This window comes from Bombus fervidus, chromosome 8 (genome assembly GCF_041682495.2).
Source record: "Bombus fervidus isolate BK054 chromosome 8, iyBomFerv1, whole genome shotgun sequence".
NCBI classification, from domain to species: domain Eukaryota; kingdom Metazoa; phylum Arthropoda; class Insecta; order Hymenoptera; family Apidae; genus Bombus; species Bombus fervidus.
The window spans coordinates 12,374,726-12,394,032 of NC_091524.1; the positions used below are offsets into that span (position 1 = coordinate 12,374,726).

The 19,307-nt window shown below is 36.6% G+C and overlaps 1 protein-coding gene across 14 annotated transcripts in view; it reads left to right on the forward strand.

Annotated features, from left to right (window-relative positions):
* Positions 1-19,307, forward strand: part of LOC139989722 (rap guanine nucleotide exchange factor 2) — a 251,725-nt gene that overhangs the window by 161,362 nt on the left and 71,056 nt on the right. For 10 of the 14 annotated variants that reach the window (XR_011800395.1, XM_072008237.1, XM_072008238.1 and 7 more), the window contains exon 2: positions 12,996-13,684. The exons of the other annotated variants lie outside the window; for them this stretch is intronic. Coding sequence is in view for 9 of the 10 variants with exons in the window: in XM_072008237.1 (XP_071864338.1) it covers positions 13,374-13,684 (311 nt within the window). In the remaining variant the exon portion in view is untranslated. The remainder of the gene's footprint in view (positions 1-12,995; positions 13,685-19,307) is intronic. 14 annotated transcript variants of the gene reach the window in all.

Below are 19,307 nucleotides of genomic sequence, written 5' to 3' on the forward strand. Positions count from 1 at the left end.
AAAACAATTTCGACTACGAATATTTTACGCTCCACTTAGAAGATCGAGTGTTTGTTGGTGTATTCTCCTCGAGAAGTTCTCGTGTTTTTAGTAATATTCAATGAAGCAACGTGCTTCAAGGTTCGATAAGGTTCTCCTTCAACTTCTTTAAGCTTGTGTTAATTGCTGTGAAAATTTGATTGTTTCGTTTCTAAGATAATTGACCGAGTAATCTTATATGCCTGCTCGTTTATTAAAGGCTTCCTGCTCGTTGAATACATAAATGAATTCATATCATTTTCGTTTTATGGTATCTTCTGATAAGCTTGGCTTAGTATAATAAATTAAAAGTCACGGAAGAAACAAGTAATGAGTTTGTTGCATGGATTTACGTAACTGTTTGCGTAAGTAGGAGCACAATGGTGTTCTTATTGATTTTCTTGGTACGGTCGTTAGAACGAGGCATTAGGATAATGAAAGTCTATTTGAAAGAATCCTCTGTTTATAATATATTTTGTATGGGGCATCCGAATGAACTCTTTTTTCTTCGCTGCTTCTAACAAAGATGAAAAGAAATTGCGATCGGACTCGAAGGCAATGTATTTTTGTTCGAAATCGTCCGAGCGGTTTTCCATACATCGATGTAACATCTCGACTCTCGCTATCTTTTTATCCATCTCTTTAAAAAATTGTTTCGTCGATGTATCAGATTTAATATCGTGCTCGATATTATTCGCGTAGGTTGTACCTACTGATTTTTCACGTCCTTAAAATCCAATTTGTCTGCACTTATTAAAATCTACGAAATGAGCCAATAAACGAAACCAACGTTCGTGAAATTGAGGACGAATCGGGGAAATTATTTTGTAGATTGTTATCGGGGAATGAAATCTCTATATCCGTCCATAGGAACTGCGGAAAGCAAATTGAACAAGTTTTCAGAAATAAAGAAACGCAGAAATGTTGAAAATATATTTTAGAAACTCTTATCTCTCAAACGCGAGAAACAAGTTTCAAAATTTTATACAAAGAAATTCCTTCGAAATTCTCTTCTTCTCGAAACTTTTCCTCAATTTATAAATTTATCATCGATCAAATTTCCTGATTTCACGCCATACAGATTACACAGATAATTAAATAAAATGTTAATAGATGTAAAATTTAATCTAGATGTTTGTTCAACCTTTTATAAAAGCAACAGGAAAAGTATTAAACAGATTTCCGAAATTTCACTACAGAATTCACTTCAAGCTCGCTCCAAAGAAATTCGTCCAAGATTAAAGCTTTCGCCAGTTTATAAATTTAAATATCCATAAAAGGAGAATTCATATGGCCTTTTAGAAGTTGCAAAAATCAAATTCAATAATCTTGTTACCAATATAAATTCCAATATCCACTGAAGAAATCATCAAATCGAAACTTACGACGTATAAAACGTTATTGGATATTTATTCAACTTTTATCCCTTATAACGGTGCACAGTGGTTGGAAAAGGATACAAAACTCTCAAGGCTGAAGCGGCTCGAACTTTCAAGGTCCACTCGATATAGGTTTTTCTCGTTTCCTCGGTGAGGAAGCTACGTTCTTATCATTTCCCTGTTACATCGTTGCATAATACCAAGCTGTATCGTGAAAGGGTAATTACCGAGGTAACGGAACATTCATTTCTGTGGGGAAACTCCAGACTAGCGTCGTGTAGAGGTATTATAAGTCGGGATCCGGACGATGATCGCCATCGGTACGTTATCGCCGATATTACGACGGTTCTACATGGCGAAAAAGATAACAAGTGCCATTAGCAACTTTATGGGTCCCGGATCGCTGATAAAGTCAGAAGCAAAGTCATGCTCTGCTTCGCAGAGAATGCGAAATATCCGATGCTCGCCGATTGCAGGGAACTGTGCGACTTGAAATGATTGAAAACGTGTAGTTGATGTATGAACTGGTCCAATTATTGCATAGTTAAGAGATCTAAAGAAATAGTAATAAATAACACAAGGATTATTAGTTCGGTCGAAATAACGAGAATTTGTAATTTTTCATAGAAATTTTATAGATGTACATTTTTTAGGGTTTGAATAATTATTTGCGAAATATTTTGCACAAGAACTCGTTTTTCTCTTTGTATTACATTCTTTCTTATGTGCTCTCGTTCTTTTCGTTTAGAGAATCTAAAGAAACGAAATTAAATTTACGTATTAAATATTTGAACATTAAATATTCGGTATGACGAATTTTATTATTCCGTGCACTTTTAATATCTTTAAAATTCCTATAAATACATAAATAGCTACGGTGCGCTAACGATGGTAGGAAAAATTCACCAAATAGCATAAAACTCGTGGGATAATTATATTATTCCGTTTGCGCGTGAAATTCCTAATGAAAGGCGACCGATCGCGTTATTTTTACCTCGAAAAAAAAAAAAAGAAAAAAAAAAACGTAACGTGAGCTGGAGCAAACAAAGTTGGACGCAATCAACACAGAGATAGAAGAAAGTTGCGAATGTATGGGCGTGACGCGTGGAAAACGCGTAAGCAGTTTGGGAAAGCACCGTATGGAAAAGCGTAAACCCGGATAATTTTTACGGGGAACAAAGTAAATGTCGCGCGAATCCAATCAAATATTGACCAGACCGAGTTATAGATATATATTCTCTACGTGTAAATGTTATCTTTTTTCGTATCTGGCCGGTTCACCTGGTGACTAGCCGATGTTATCTCTCGGTTCATCCACGATGGGAAACAGATTGCTTTCTCGTCGAACGATTTCACCGCGTGAATCATTACTCTTCAATGAAACGTTCAACGGAATGCAGAATCGAATGTCGCCGATGTTCTCTAGTGTCCAGATAGAAGCATAATACATCCAGACAGAGTATAATTGAGCGGTGCTCGTAACTCGTTTATTACGTCGTTTATATGCGAGCAATTAAAACGTTTTAATAACGATCGTTTTTCGGGTTGTAAATCTCGTTTTATCGACGTGTTTAGTTAGTTAATTTAGATTTACGTTCTCTAATTAATACGTTTACTGCAGAGGAGAATATTTAGTAGGAATTTTCTATAACGAATAATTAAGATAGCATAAAATATGTACAGAGACAAAGAGACACGATGCGCCTTCGATGTTTAAGTGTTTGCAGTAATAAACCTCGAAAGAACATCGTTTCTTTTCATCTGCTACAAACGGGTGTTACAATCGTCAGTGAATACAACATCTTATCGATTTATAAAATATAGAAAATATTGTGCTTGCAGTAATACAAATGGTGGAAGACATACCAAAGATTAGAAGATGCGATAGGCAAACAGTTGGCAACAGGGATGGCTGACGGAAATAGTTGTTTTAGAATAGGTAAAACTTCTAACGTAGACTCTTGGAATGTAGTAACTAGGTCAAGGATAGCGTATGAGCGTATGGTTAAGAATAAAGTGTGTGCGAGATGGAACGAAAAGATCGGATGAGGAAATGCGTGGTTGGGAAAACTGTAACCAGGTCGTATTTCTTGGTCGCGTAGTACAAATCAAATAAATCATTAGTACTTATCGCGCTTGCAGTAATGCAATCAAATCGCGAATAATTAATAAAACACGTTCGTGTCGAAAATATTCAATACGTATCTAAAGTATGCATTCACTGAAAGGTAGAAAGTAGAATGAATAAATAATAGATAATAAGTAACTGCAAGAGCAAACTATTTTTGGTTCTCCTTGCCACGAAGCTTGAACTGTTCTTAATACGTAGCAGCACAAACGCAACTCTGGGCATTTCGGTATAATCGTTAAAACGTACCAACCACTGATAATATGATCAATCCAATGTAGTCACGTAACTTTGTTTCGGTCACGAAATTTTACGAACGAGAAGGATTATATAACAGATCGAACTCTACGAAATTTTGTAGTTTGACTATTTAAACGTATTCCGCTTTATAACCTGTCAATAATTACTTTACGACAGCATTCAACCACTGCTCGTTACGAGAGAAGTAGTGAAAATTTTAGGAGTTTAAATATTGATTACCGTATCAACGTTGAAAGAACCTGTTGAAAGATTTCGCTGGTGAGAAGATTAAAGACGAATAAAAAGGAATTAATTTATTTTAGCTCTTACGGATTTTAATACGAATCAGACAAAATATTTTTAGTGAGAAGGGAGTAAAAATTCGTTAGAAAACGCTCGGAATATCTGATGATGTTTTGTTCATTTCATTTGTTCAGTCATTTTGTTTAAAATTATTTCAACGCTCTTTGAATTCTCAAATCATTTTGTTCCGGTATGCCAAACGCCTTCGATCGTTAAATGCTACCTGTTTGTACTCACTGCGTGAAATTATTAACAAATAATATGAATTTCAAAATTTTAATATAAATTCCTACTATAAACTTTGTCATAAATTTGACATCGTATTGACGAAATGTTGGAATTTAATATAACCTATATACTGCGCATATTTTATACAAATCCATACTTCGAAACAAACAGAAGCTATAGAAATTCTATAGAAGTTCGTAGATGTTTACACGTTGTTTACACATTGCCAATGCAAAAACATCGCATTTGTAAATTACAGGAAATTCCAAAATTTATATTAAATTTATACTAAAATTCTAATTCTAATAATCTATCACAAATTCCAAAAATCCTATCAAAATGCGACCAAAAAAATCTACAAACTGGAAGACTCTCGTAGCAACTCTGTCGACCTTTTTATCCTACTAATTTCTAATCCAAAAATCGTAGCAGGATCCAACTGAAAATCTGCAAACTAAAATACTCAATAAAAAAAAAACCTCCCTTAAAATAACCAACTCGCAGCAGCTCTTCCCAGTTCGCTTTAATCACCGAGGTAAAACTTCTCGCTCAAAAAGATCCTATTCATCAAGCTGACGATCCGAGCCGAAATTCCCATAAAAACAAGAGTAGTCCACTTACGCGTCAAAGGACCGATAAGTAAGAGAACTAACGTAACTATACCCCCAGGAACAATTAAAAATTAATTAAATTAATAATCGAGCAACTAGTTGTACACCGGAAGACACGGTTCGTGTAACTTTACCTGGAAATTTTCCTTCTTCCTCGGTTGTCTCGGCTTATCGTTGGTGCGCGTATTCACGTGTAGCAGGAATTGTTTCGCTCGTTGGTTCGTTGTTAAACGGCGGCTGACTTGTTAAGCGCAACAGCGACGAACTTTTCGTTATCACTAGGATTCCTTTTGTCCTGTGATGGAAGTTGATGGAGGGCGATTCCTGCGAAACTTTCGGCTGGTGTTATAGCGCGGTAACGTAATTGTGTCTATGCTATAGAACCAACATATAGGGGACTGATAAGCGACAACGACGCATTCATACTCGTTGACCGTGTGATAGATGAGTTACAGGTAGAAAAAGCTGGTGTAGATACAGATTTCTGGTATAGACGATCGTCGAACGATTGATCAAAAGGGAATCGTAGAGGTAGGGCAACGTAGCATTGTGGTTTCTAGTTACATCGTTGGTTTTAGTTTTACTCGTGGTCGAACTGCCAGAGTTTATGCCCTTTTGGGAATTTTGAGATTCGAAAAGGGAATGTATATAATACGTGAAAATGTATAAAATGTCCAAAGGAGGGTACTTTCTATAATATTTATTATCGATTAAGCCTACGATATTGTTTTATTTTTTCTCGCTTATTTTTCTAGCGAAGTTCATCGAAAACGAATTTTGTGGATAGATGGATCTAACGTTGCGTAATGTTCTATATATAGAAATAAGATATTATTAACTAGTATCTATTAAATGCGTACGCGTGAGAAATGACAGATTATTATTTTCTGCTATCGCTATGTAAATCTTAATTTCATTTTAAAAGTGTGACACATTGATAATACATACACCAGATAAGTAGGGTAATAATTTTTCTCATCGTATATTGCCAGTATAGTGTAATCGTGTATTATTATGCGATGATTTAACGTGACGTAGTTTAGCACGATATTTAAGAAAAAGTATGATTTTACACCCACTTAGATCGCGTGACGACTCGACATGAAACTTAAACGTGGTCTTTCTACTGATACAGAGTTTAACTTATTAAGACTTCGTAAGAAGGTATTAATTTCATTGTAAAAGTTTACCTGCGTAGGTGGAAGCAGTTAACGACGAAGTTTCGAGTTAATACAGGTACATACATATATAATTTCTCCTTCCACTTGGAAACTTTTGCTAACAGAACTTTTCTAGTAATTTAAAGAGACGAATAAAACGTACAATTTTATAGGATATCGTTTGAGAGGAATTCAAGAAATAGAATTTAAAAATGAAACTAGGGCAGGTTTACATGTATAAACAATTCGATCGATATTCGAAAAGCAATACACCAGATTTCTCCGATATTTGATTCCACATTGTACAAATACCTCAAATACGGTTTATAAATAATGCACATTCCTTCGTGCATTATTTCTATCTACGCTGCTCTATTGCTACCAAAACTGTGAAATTCTATGCTAAAACTTACGATATACCGAGAAAAATAAAAACTTCGTAAACAAGATACGTGGAGAAATAAATTTTTATCAAGATAAACTTCATTCCATATTAACCAGTAATAATGTTGCATCTTACTCCCTTATGAAAGATAACTTGACAAATTGAAACATTACAAAATTTACAACAAAAGAACAGAGTAAATAAAATCAAATTAAAGAAAAAGAAACGAAGGCAAGAAAATTTAATGTCTCCCACGATATATGCTAACTAAATTTTATAACGTAATATGTTATAAAATACGTATGAAGTTAGAGTTTAATTTAGAAAGCTTCCAAAGCATCGCATTCATCTCACAATTCCAGAACGAGAGCAAAAACCACTCGATCCACGAATTATTCAAGAAACTCAGCCTGTATCGCAATTCCCCAAGAAACTTTCTTAAAAGATTCATCGACCAGGGATGGGATTCTACGAATTCGAGACGAAACGGACGCAGAGTCCATCGACTTACCTGAAAATTCCAAGAGGAATTCTTGCACCTGCGATTCATGCAGTGCCTCGGCAAAACGCGGTCTCTAGGTAGGGGTTAAAAAAGTTGAGAATTTTCTGGTTGAAACAACCTCTACGACTATGGCTACTCGTCACTCCCACGGTTTGTGAAACTTTTGTAAACCACGTTTGCGCAGACGCGTTCGCAAACACTCGAGCCCGGCGTTAGAATGTTTAAACGACTAGTAACGAGACTCGTGTAAAAGAACTGGCCGTTCATGGGGTTGCAAAACTTTTTTACGATCACTTTGATCGACTCGAGTTCCGTGCACCAGTTTTCGTGAAATTTAACCGCGGCTCTGTTTCACCGAGACTATGGTCGTGGAACTTTTTGGAAGTTAGAGAAGGAATTTTAGATAGACTTCGGTTACTTGGTCGTTTGTTAAAGACGAGAGAAGAAAGTAAATGGGTTGGAAGTTTAATCGATAGTAGGAATAATGAGAAACTTGGGAGAAATAAGAACGATGGGAAGGATTTTGAAAAATCCTCAGAATTATGGATACCTGATTTGAGAAAGTATTACCACGGGAATACTTGAATAGCGATAAATAGGGCGAAAGTTGAGAATTATAGATGTAAGTTTCATTTGATTCTTTTTATATGGGATAAGTTTTAATTGGGCTTTAACTGTGCGCATTCTGCACTTGTATCATTTTTTAGTCTTTGTTGCGGTTTTTTCTTCCATTTAGATACTCGAAGGATAAAATATAAATATTGGTACAAGTATTTTTTTACAATTATTAATGCAACATAAAAATTGTTACACTTCCAGTACAATTAATTTTAGATTACCAGTCTTAGAACCAGCGACATTCTATTCTTCTTGAGGAGTAATACAAATTCAAACTAGCGGTTTGAACAAATTTTTTAACACCTTTTGTAAATATCTTAAGTATCGAAACAATAGACTTGGAAGAAATATCGAGAATCCTATTGAAGACTGTGTACACTGTACACAATAAGTTTCTCAGTTCTGTTCCAAGGGCGTTATACGTTTCTGACCTTAAAATGAACTTCTGTACACGGTCTTGGCTGCTTTTGTCTCGAGAGATGCTGATACTTGAAACTTACTGCCGTTTGACACTTGGCTGAATTTACATCTCACCTTATTTCATTGTCTTGGCTTGTTTAGCCTTTAAATGGGATCTAAAACTTACTGGATTAAATGCTTGAATCCATCCGGAGCCTGAATACGAGCGAAATATGCAGTGGAGTACGAGAGACATAGGATTAGTAAATATACCAACTACGCTATACTATAGTAACTAAATTATATTAAAATATAATTCAAATTGCCGTTGTTAAAAACATTTCGTGAAAATTAACGACATTTCGACGACTTTCATTTTCTTAGAGAGATTCCGCTTTACGTAAACTTCGAAATATCTGAAAATTCTGCAATTTGAAATATCTAAAAATTCTAAAATTCTACGATTCGAAATATCTAAAATATGAAGATCCTAAAATACTAAAATAAACTCTATAAATTATACCTTGAAGCTAATCAAACTGACAAACATCCTTAGTCGCTAAATTATTCTCCGCGAGCGTCCAAGCGCGCGCAGCTGTTTGAAAACACCCGGAAACATTAAAATATCAAGGAAAAAATAGCGAAAGCTTGTTGGCGAGATGTGTCGGTGGACAGAGACGCGTATCCACGCGCTTCGATTGCCTGCGGCCAGTTTGAAATCCGAAAGACACAGAGATTACCTGGGGGACACGGCCGTGGGAAAGTCTTAGTAACGGCGTACAGTGAAGTGCATAAGAGGTCCCCGAGGAGGAATAGGTTTAAGAAAGAGGGTAGGAGTAGGTAGAGATTCTCGAGCCGGTGTATAGAAATTCAGCGAGCTTGCAAAACCTCTTGAGCACGCGCTCGAGAAGCGGCTCGTCTTCCTCTTGTCGTAGACGCGGGGGAAACGTACGAAAGAAAAGGCGAATTCCTTTGTACTGGAACGTCAGCAAGGGCGAACGTCGACGAATTGACTGGGGATGAAATAAAAATGCCTCCCCCGAGTTTCTCTTGTTCGCAGCTTCCATGGAATTTTCTATTTCCAGCGATTCGTGAATTTTCCAATCAACGCTGATATCACGACGCAGATATTCGCTATAATTTAGTTTTTTAGAGGATTAACCGGTTGATGGTTCGACAGATTCGTTTTATTATTTTACGTATATGTGCTCTTTAACTTATCATCTTTTTTAATTAAAAATTTGTTTTTTTTTTTTTTAAGTTATACAGATAAACGCCGGGACTGGTATGATTTATAATTTGATTCATTTGATCGATAATCGAAGAGCTAAGGGGAGAAATAGTATGAATGCGTTCTTTTTTAAAGAGTTGCATCGATAAGTATAGGGAAATTGGATTTGTTTTATTATTTTATATGTGGTCGTTTTAATGTCATTTGTTTTATTATTTTATATGTGATCGTTTTAATTTCATTCGTTTCATTAACGATGGAAGTGGTTTTTAAAAGAGAGAAATAGCATTTGTGCGTTGTTTTCCGAAAGCTGTGTGCTTGGATAAAAATTTCAACGTCACGATCTGTTCTATCATTTTATGTTGTGTATCTTACGTTATATTACGTATAATGTGAATATATCGTTCCAGAGCAAATGTTTACGAAACGGAAATAATACTCTAGGATGTCAAATATGATTCTTACTTGAGCGAAGATACTGTTGTATACTGTGAAGATAAATCGCTTAAATGTATGAACGTGACGCACAGAAGTTTCGATTAAGATTAAACGTGGAAAATAATCTAACGATCCCTGTAATCGATGCTGTAGAAATAAAATACAATTATGGAAAATAGCGATAGCGCGTATTGCGGTACATTAGCTGTAAGATAATTTGTGGTAGAATGGGAAAGGAGGCAATAGTCTGTGATAAAGTATAAGTCGAAAGTGTGGGATAAAATCTTGTTTTCTCTGACAGAATTTACGTTGCAAGATTAATAGCTGTGACGATGTTTCAATACAAGCTGGTAAGAGAATCTTAGCGGTTCTTCATACGAATTAGTATTTTTTTACTCAACGCGTACGGTATAAGCTGGTTTCCCATAAAAAGGTAACGGTGGATGTCTAGTTGTTACAGACTGCAACATAGAAAGACGCCATGTTCATGATACAACGTTTCCTTTAAAGTTTCCCGAGTTTTATTTGAACCTGCTTGATTACAAAATCTCGACACCTTTTCGAAAAACAAGCTACATATTCTGTTTCGTTATTTTATAGATCATATTCCATACATCCTTTATATATTTACTGTTATTATATTTCTAGAATATTATTATATCTTAATTTGTAATATCATTATTAATTTTTTTTAATATCATTATTAATTTTTATTCTTAAATTTCAAACTTAACTTTAGTATATCTGCTTGTAATTTCTCGCAAACGGCAAGCGTCTACGAAAGATCAGATCGTTTTGGGCATACGATTTTGACAAATTGTTGCGCGATGAATAGTTCCACAATGTTAGCAGTACGAACGGAAACCATGAAAGAACGTAAAGGATTGGTTTCAAGGGGTATTAGGGGAAGGACAGGTTGTGGGAAATCTCAGAGTTTCTGGTTTCTTAAAGCTTCAACCTTCTATTCGGCCTACACTTTTTTGTACGAATCTTCTATTATGTAACAGGGACAACGATTTTGTTCTCTTTTCATTGAGAATTTTTTGTCCACTAGCCTGAACTCTGAAAGATTATTAAGGTTGTTAGATTCGAAGTAACAATATTTATCCAGAATCGTACGAAGTTGGTAACTTTGAAATGTTTATTCTACCGAATATAATCGAGATAAAAGTTACGCAGGAAAGCATAAGGAAGGAAAATAATTAATTCACAGCGATGCTTCAACGTAATTGCTTAGGAATTACATACGAGCTAATAAAATGAATAATCTTAATGTTGGGAATTAAATGAAAATCATTTTCCCTTGTGTTCAAACATTAGATGTAATTGCTCTGATAAAACTTCTTCATGTTCGCTGTTTTATTAACCGTTAATATAAAAGCTATAAATATGAAGTTGCTATTACGTTAAATGAAACGTGTTTACCATTACGGAATATTTATTTTCGTATTAATTAGAACGTAACGATTCTTCATTTGTGGTGTATGTCAAATGTTGGAAGAATTCTAATAATTCTGTCACAAACCGTAATTAATCTACTTTCTAACAAACTCTTTCTCCCCATATGGAAACTTAAAAGTCGCGATTAGAGTTTTTAAAAAATTCCACAAAATTCCCCATGGCTCTGTGGAAGTAAAAAATTAATCCACGTTCCAATAAAAATTTCACGCAGACCGAAACCTGAAAATTACAATCGAACTTCGGAAAGAATTCTTCGAAAACTCCGATGTTTCCACCACGGCAGAATAAATCCACGAAATTGTCCGAAAATTCCAAGCTCATCCAAGCCGAAAACGACACGATCAGAACGAGACCACAAGTGGAGTTCCATTCGCTCTATTTCCATAAAGTATGTAGCAGCCAGTATCAAAACGGTTTTTCCAATAATACTGTTCCATCGTTTGCGAGTTTCATAGCCGAACAGCCATATTCCTTCGGTTCTTCGGTAAAAATCGACGAACAGGGTAAATATCCCTGGCAACCGGCGACGACCGATTCAATCGTGACATTATCATAGAACCATCGAGTCGTTTATCGGCGACGCTCTCGAAATCGTAAGACGGATCAAAGGACTTATCGTTGGTGGCGATACGACGCCTCTATTCGTGCGACACTCGATTCCTTTATGACTGTCTCGGATTTTATCGGCGGGCGCCTCCCCTCGCTTTTGTTATCAGAACGCTGTGCAAACGGTTGAAATTGATAAGGCGTTAGGAGAAAGGCGGTGGATACGACATCGCGACGCCGCGCCGTTACTCTCTCGCGTTAGCGATACACGCGGTGCATGGTGAAAACAGATTAGTCACGTAATAAAATCGTGTTAGACACGTTCGAGGGATTTTAGACGACGAGACACACGGTTTTGTACACAGTACATAGTACGTTCTTGAATGACGACGACGACCGCGGAGCTGCGCACCGTTCTTCTGTTTACAATGACTTCCGTTACGCGACGGCTACACGGAAGCGGAGCTCGTTGCGTTTTGGTTTTAATTAAGATCGAGACAAGCCACTAACGATTCTTGAGAATCCAGATTCTACGAGTGAATCTTGCAATTTTTAGTGCGGCTAAACGTTTTGTGCCTTTATCGTTTTAATTGCCGGAGAAGTTGCGAAGTTGGAAGTTTCGTGGAAACGTCTAATTACGATCGAGATCGGCCACTGAGAAGTCTTGAGAATCCGGACTCTTCATGCGAATCTTGTAATTTTTAGCGCAGGTAAATGATTTGTGCCTTTATCTCTTTAATTGAGAAAGAAATCGTGATGTTTCGTCGTCTTTCTTAATCATAGGAAGCGTTGTTTAGTTTTGATTCTAATTATGGTCGGGACAAACCACTAAGGATTCTTGAGAATCCTATTTCTTCGTGTGAATCTTGGAATTCGCAGAATTACTAACGCACATGTATCATTTGTGTCTTTATTTCTTAACTGAGAATCTTTAATTCACAATCATCGCTTTAGAACGTGAAGTATGACAAAATTTTCTGATACGTACTTTATATTTTGAAACACGATCTATGTTTATTGTGATTTAGAAAACGATAGAAAATATCTACACAATCCAATGTCTAACGGTGCTTATATTTGAGCTATACCAAAAAGATGCTATTTATTACCAGTTATATTACATTCTGTAACATCCTTGCTCTACTCGAATCAAATATACACGCGAAGCGAAGTTTAGAACCCCCAAGGATGCAACGTATTCTTCGGAACTCCTGCAGACAGCAACGTTAATCCTGAGAAACTTGCTTGAAAGCTGGCCAACGTTGATCGATGAAAGCCTGGTTCACGAACATTTACGGAATCCAACGCAAACACATTCTAACTGGAAAATTCGAATTCCTTTCGACAGACAGACTTCCAGCTACCAAATCGTCGCTGGGAAAAAGCTTTCGCTCTACGGAACCATCTCGATAAAACACTAAAATTCTCTGATTGTAACGTATATCAGTGGACTTTCCAATTTGAATAAAAAGACACGTCACAGGACTTCCAAATTTAAATAGAAAGCCGAGAGAAAGGAAAGATCGACGGAAAAAAGAGAGGAGAGAAGAGGGGGACATTGGCAACGAAGGGAAGTTCTGAAGGATGTAGTCCAGATCGTCGAGGACGGGTGACAAAATAATAAAAAGAGAAGAAAACGGAAAGGATGGAGGCGAAGGAGGAGGCGTCCGAGTCGTGGAGGATCACCGAGGGCTGAGAAAGAGAAGGAAAAAGAGAAAGTAAGAGGATGCACAAGCACACGAGCCAACTACGTGGTCCCAGCGGCCCCGGAAGCGGACACCATGTTGCTAATAGAGGTCCTGTCAGAAGATGGAACAGCTTCCATGGCGGGGGAAGCGTTGGCGGAGGCGCGAGTAATTTTAACGACACCGTCGGAAATGGCAATCTGCCCTCTGGTATGATCACCAAGGCTCCGCAGGAGCCGTTCAGGGCCGTGCCAAAGGCTGTCCAAGCTCTCAGAAGCGAATCCGTCGATAGGAGCCATCGAGTACAGCCACCGCCACCTCCGGCTTTTCCTCGAAGGCGATTCTCCGTCTGGTGAGTTTGGAAATTTCAATCAGAGATAGGTCTCTTATATGGTATATCTGTTATATTTCTTTCTATTATGATCTATTCTCTCTTTTTTCTTATTAATCTTTTATATCTCGGTAATTCTGTTTATTACGTACCGAAGAACTTTCCATGGTTTTCCGTATAGTGGGTTTTGAAATTTCTTCGAAGAAATCATTTATAGTTTAACTATTATTAAACCAGAGAACAAAAAAATATACGAAGATACATAGTATCTATATAAATATGTATGTTCGACGAAATAGAAAGAATTAATTTTTCTGAAAGGTAATATTACCTTACGTTTATAAGCAAATTCGTCCAATCCATACGGAAAAACAGAAATTAATCACAGTTGGTAATTAATTCTCCGAACCAGTAACCGTAAATTAACACTGATGCAACATAAATCACCTGGTCGTGCATTATCCGAACAGTAAATCCGACTCTTGTACACCCCTTCCGCCCTAGAATGGATTACCTATTATCAACCAATTTTTTCCATACAAAATATCCAATCCCACGCACAATACACCCAGTCATAAATCAATCTTTTATTCGATCCTTCAAACTCTACACCGCTCGATTCTTTCGATCACAACAGCATCTGTTATTACGTTATCTCATTCGATATTTGGTACGTTGTTCAGTTTGTCAAGTTGATGTTAACGCAATTTCGATGTAACAGAGCAGAAACGAACGTCTGGGCGTAAATCGGCGTTTTCTTTACGCGTTAACGGGGAATTGGTCCATGCTGACGGTGCATCTTTTATTGAAGCAACATCGTAACAAAAATTTATCCGCGGTATAAATCAGCGTAACGCGGTCGTTCGGACGGACGTACGTTACAATCTGAATATATTTCAATTAATCTCCATAAAACCGCGACAGCCAGCCTGCGTATATCCTCTATCCGATCCTTTCCTTCTCGCTGTTTCTCTTTTCCCCTCATTCGGTCTGTTTTATTTTTATTTTTCTTCATTCCCGTTCGTCGCTACGAAATATACGACACGTGAAATTACATGGTGTCGTACGCGTTGCCAACCAGCGATACCTTGATTGAAATTTAACGACATAACTCGGGTTTCGACTATCGAAATCGTCTGGGACGGAATAAGCCGACAATTGCGAGGCTGATCTTGACAGTCGGCCGGAAATCGAAATAAAGGAGCAAGGTGCAAGAACAAGAATACGGAGAACACCATGTGTGCTATGAAGTTACAGGTCTGTAAGGTGGACTGCAAAAAGGGAAAGGTAGAGACAGGTGAAAAGGTGTTTGATAAATATCAAATTTATTGTTTATTGAGAAAGATATGACGCGGGGATGAGCGATTCTTCAAATATCAGAAGTGTTGCACGACTTTGAAGAGAAGTAGAGAAACGGTAGACGTTTGAAAGCGTTTATGAGAGATTTAAACGTGTTTGATTAAATAGAATCGTTATTCGTGTATGCGCAATTTAGACTTTATGTTTAATTAATTAGGGAAACCAAGAAAAAGAAAATCAAATCTAAATTTAAAATCGTGATCTCTCGTTTCTTTTATTTCTATAAAATTATATTTGAAATTTGCAATTTCTATATTATATATATATATATATATATATATATATATATATATAATTAAAGTATAATTAATGATTCTTAAAATGCATCAGAGAATTTCTTAGATCAAAATATACTTTACTCGGATGCATAAAATCCAATTACAAATATAATCTTGTAAAGAGTCTTTTACTAAATCTCTAAATTGTTACAGAAATGATTAGCAATTCTTAAAATTCATTAGAAACTAATTTTTCTTAAATGCAAGTATTAGTCAAGTGCATAAAGCGTTATTGCGATACAAATTCAAATTTTTTTGGAAACAATGAATTTTTCTGTCCTCTGTTTTATAGTTATATATTATATATTGTAAGAATTCTATAAAGAGTCCTTTTATGGAATTACAAAATTCTATCATATTCCACTAAGGAGTTCTAAAATCTGTTGAAAGGTAATTTTCCTAAATGTCGATATTATTCGAGTGTATGAGATCCAACGGGACCAACTGTCTCACGAGGTTGTGGGAAGACCTTTTGACGCATAAAACCCAGGAAGAAACTTTTGTCATTTCGGTTATTTCGTTGCCTACTGGCAGCGGTTATACTTACTTGGTAGCGTAAAATGAGTCGCACAGGAAACTGATAGAGGTAACAGAGTCGACTGAAATATTTCATTAAGTCGACTAAGTTCGAGAGCCAGTCTGGTTAAATGGAGTATGTAATGTCACCAAGTGACCAAGGAAATCCGTTCTGGCATGCGAGTGTCGGAGGTTCAAATGGCTCAGTAGTGTTTCACGAATGCAGGGACACTTTCTGAGCGAAATTGCGGACATTCTTCGAACATTATTAGGGGAAATAGAGACAGAATAATGAAAAAAAAAACTCGTAATAAAATATTTTAATTCAGCTTCTTAAATATTTTAATCTTCTTTCTTATGGAAGCAAAATTATTAAAATACTAGTAGCAGTAGTAAGTATAGTTTATTTTCAGCCCTCTGGCTATACAAGCAATTCGGTTTACAATTATTTCCTTTATTGTCTTGCATTCTCACTTAGTCATCTACGCACACATTCATCCACCAACACATACACACTCTCATTTTATCCTTGGATATCCATTGTTTATTACCTACCTAACTGCTAACTATTATATATGTGTATTATCTGTTATCTATTACTAAAATACCAATTTTACGAGATATTAAGTTAAAATATTAACTCAACTATGTGCGTGTTATAAAAAATTTAATAGTGAAAATTTCAATCGGTTCTCTATCTTACGAGAGAAAACTCATTAAAATCGGAGCAAGTAAAATGTACTAAGATTTAATGGCTACATTATTGTACCAGTATGAGTGGTAGATCTCACATCACACGTACACAATTTTCATTGAGAGATTTTACAGGATTTCATTCGACGATCGTAAAACATCATTGAATTTAATTTCGTTGTAAGATCGTACCGATAATAAAATCCGGCGTAACTTCCCGTTGAAAAGTAACGTACATTTCATTTCATCGTTTTATTAGAGAGCACATTCACGATGATTCTCTCTACCTTATTAAAACGATTTAAGCGGATCTACAAACGTACGTCCTATTTTTATCGGACAAAATATATTTTTTTTTAAACCATACTATCTGTTTCATTTAACTTTCGATGTAACTCGAAAATAAAAGAATAAACTATCCGTTTTCAATTTTAATAAAGTCGTCCTTAACGAGCCTGGACGCGCTCCAACGACATCTTCCTGTTTAACATACTGCAGGAGAAATATCATGAAACCTTTCTCTCCCGACGCAAGATATAAAACTGAAAGTCTGTTCCACCGGAACGAAGCAGAATTAATCTCACAAAACCATAATCTCGTTCATGAGACCCAAGAGTATCGTGAATCATTTTCCATCCAACAAAACCCTCGTTTTTTACAAACCCTAAGACAAAGCGAATGCAAACGCTGAAAACGTAAAAAAAAGGGACATAAAACGAGCCGAAGAAACCGCAGAAGAAACCAAACGAGGACGTAACGTCGAAGGAAGGGACAAGACCCGTCCATAAACGAAACGACCATAATCGCTAGGATGCGTATCAGCAACGGGGTGACGTTATAGGGTTAACTCGCGACGGGGTTGCGAGATGGAGAAGCCGGTCCGCGTGATCCACGTCGAATTCAATTTTCCGCGCTGCACGCACACGTGACGCACGTGTTATCCAATCTTATACTTGTGTACGTGGTCACACCTAAATATACAGGGTGTTCCGTAATACGTACACCATAGATTGACAAAGCGTGGCTGGTGTTGTGCATGAATATATAAAAATAGAATATTTACATGTTGATTAAGAGAGTTTTACTCGCGGTGAATCGTCGGATGAGCAATTTAAGATCGACTTGGTTTCTTTCTGCTCGCAGATCTATATCGAATCGATCCTGAATTACTTATCGATCGACTCTCGACAGTAAATACGCTTCATGTTCTACTATTAGTTTCATCCTTACTTCGTGTTTTCTGTTATTTCGTATCTGATTATCTTCAAAGGAATTGCTCGAGATGATTCTGTATTTCGACGCATGCACGTCTTATCGTTGATGTGATTATCACGTAGTCTACCACTATTCCCTGAGATTCTTTAAAATTGAAATCCTGTATTGAACGTCCATATACAGCGAATTTCAAGTATCCTTGGAAATAAAAATTCAATGAATTTAAACCAGATGATGCAAGGCAAGCGATAGGACCGTGCGATTAGGACAACGCGAAATCATTGAATCTCACAAACCAGATCAAAAAGAATATACGTTTCTAGGTAAGTTTCTCGTTCTTTTGGAGTATCGAAATCAATTTCTCAGATATTACTCGCACGTTATAGAGCATCGTGTATGGATACGCGACGTATATACGTTACGTATGATGCGTTAAAGGTAGATGGATGAAACGAGAGAGGTCAAGAACCTTGGAGAATCTTCCTTCAGCCGTCAAATTCTCCAGTCGATCCTGGTTGAATCGCGTTTGATACACGTCTGTCGATATTCCCTTCATTCGTATTACCGCACCGTCAGATTTATGTTCAGCGTAGAGGTGTGTACTTGCACGTCGACGTCGATTTCTCGCATGAGTTTACATGTGCTCTGAGCCCTGTCGAGGCGTTGAAAGAGAGGGATCGGTTAAGGTGTTGGAGGAACGAGAGACGGATGCAGTATCGAGCAAGCAATGGGGTGCGAGTAGAAAACGGATTGTTAAATTGAGTAAAACATATCGACAATGGGAGAGTGTATTTAGGAAGTCAGTTCGATGAGATCCAAGTGTAATTTGTGTTTAATTCGATTAAGGGGTGTTCTTGGTTTAATTCCTTGGTTTGTAACGTTCAGCTATGTTGAAACTGGAAGCTCAAATTCGGTAAAAGTAGAGTCTAACGCCATCGGTAATGGATTTCTGTTTAGAAAGCGTTAGTTGGACGAAGTTAGAGAGTAATCTGTGTCAACTACGATAACTTTCTGGATAAGGGGCGTTTCTGTTGGTTGTTTTAATCTCTTGGTTCGTAACATCGAGACACGCTCGTTGCGTGAATTTTAGTTTGACTCCAATAAAGATAGATTGGTTTCGTGGCGAAGTTTGGTTTGGTAGTTTTGACTTGTGGTATTATCAATTAATTCTTGCGATCTGGCGTTTATTCTACGAAATTCTTGAACAGAGATACATTAAAACTCCTTAATACGAAAACAAAGAAATATCCAGTGGCTTCTTACAAGTTTTACGTTGTCTTCAAGATACCGCGATATGTTTTTCGATCTTACAAACTCGTATCAAGTTTGAGATCGTAATATTGTCGAAACCAACTGTAAACGAATGTATAATAATTCGTATGTTGCATTATTATGCGAGCAAACGTCGCCCTGTATTTGATACCTTTGAATTCTACGAAACAGCAAATTTGCATCTCCTAATTCAGATAATAGCAATACCAAATATTATTACAACATTATAACGAAATAACCGTATTGTACTATAATACCTTCCAGCTACAATCTCCTTTGTATCCGTTCTGATAAATATTAATGTATTATTT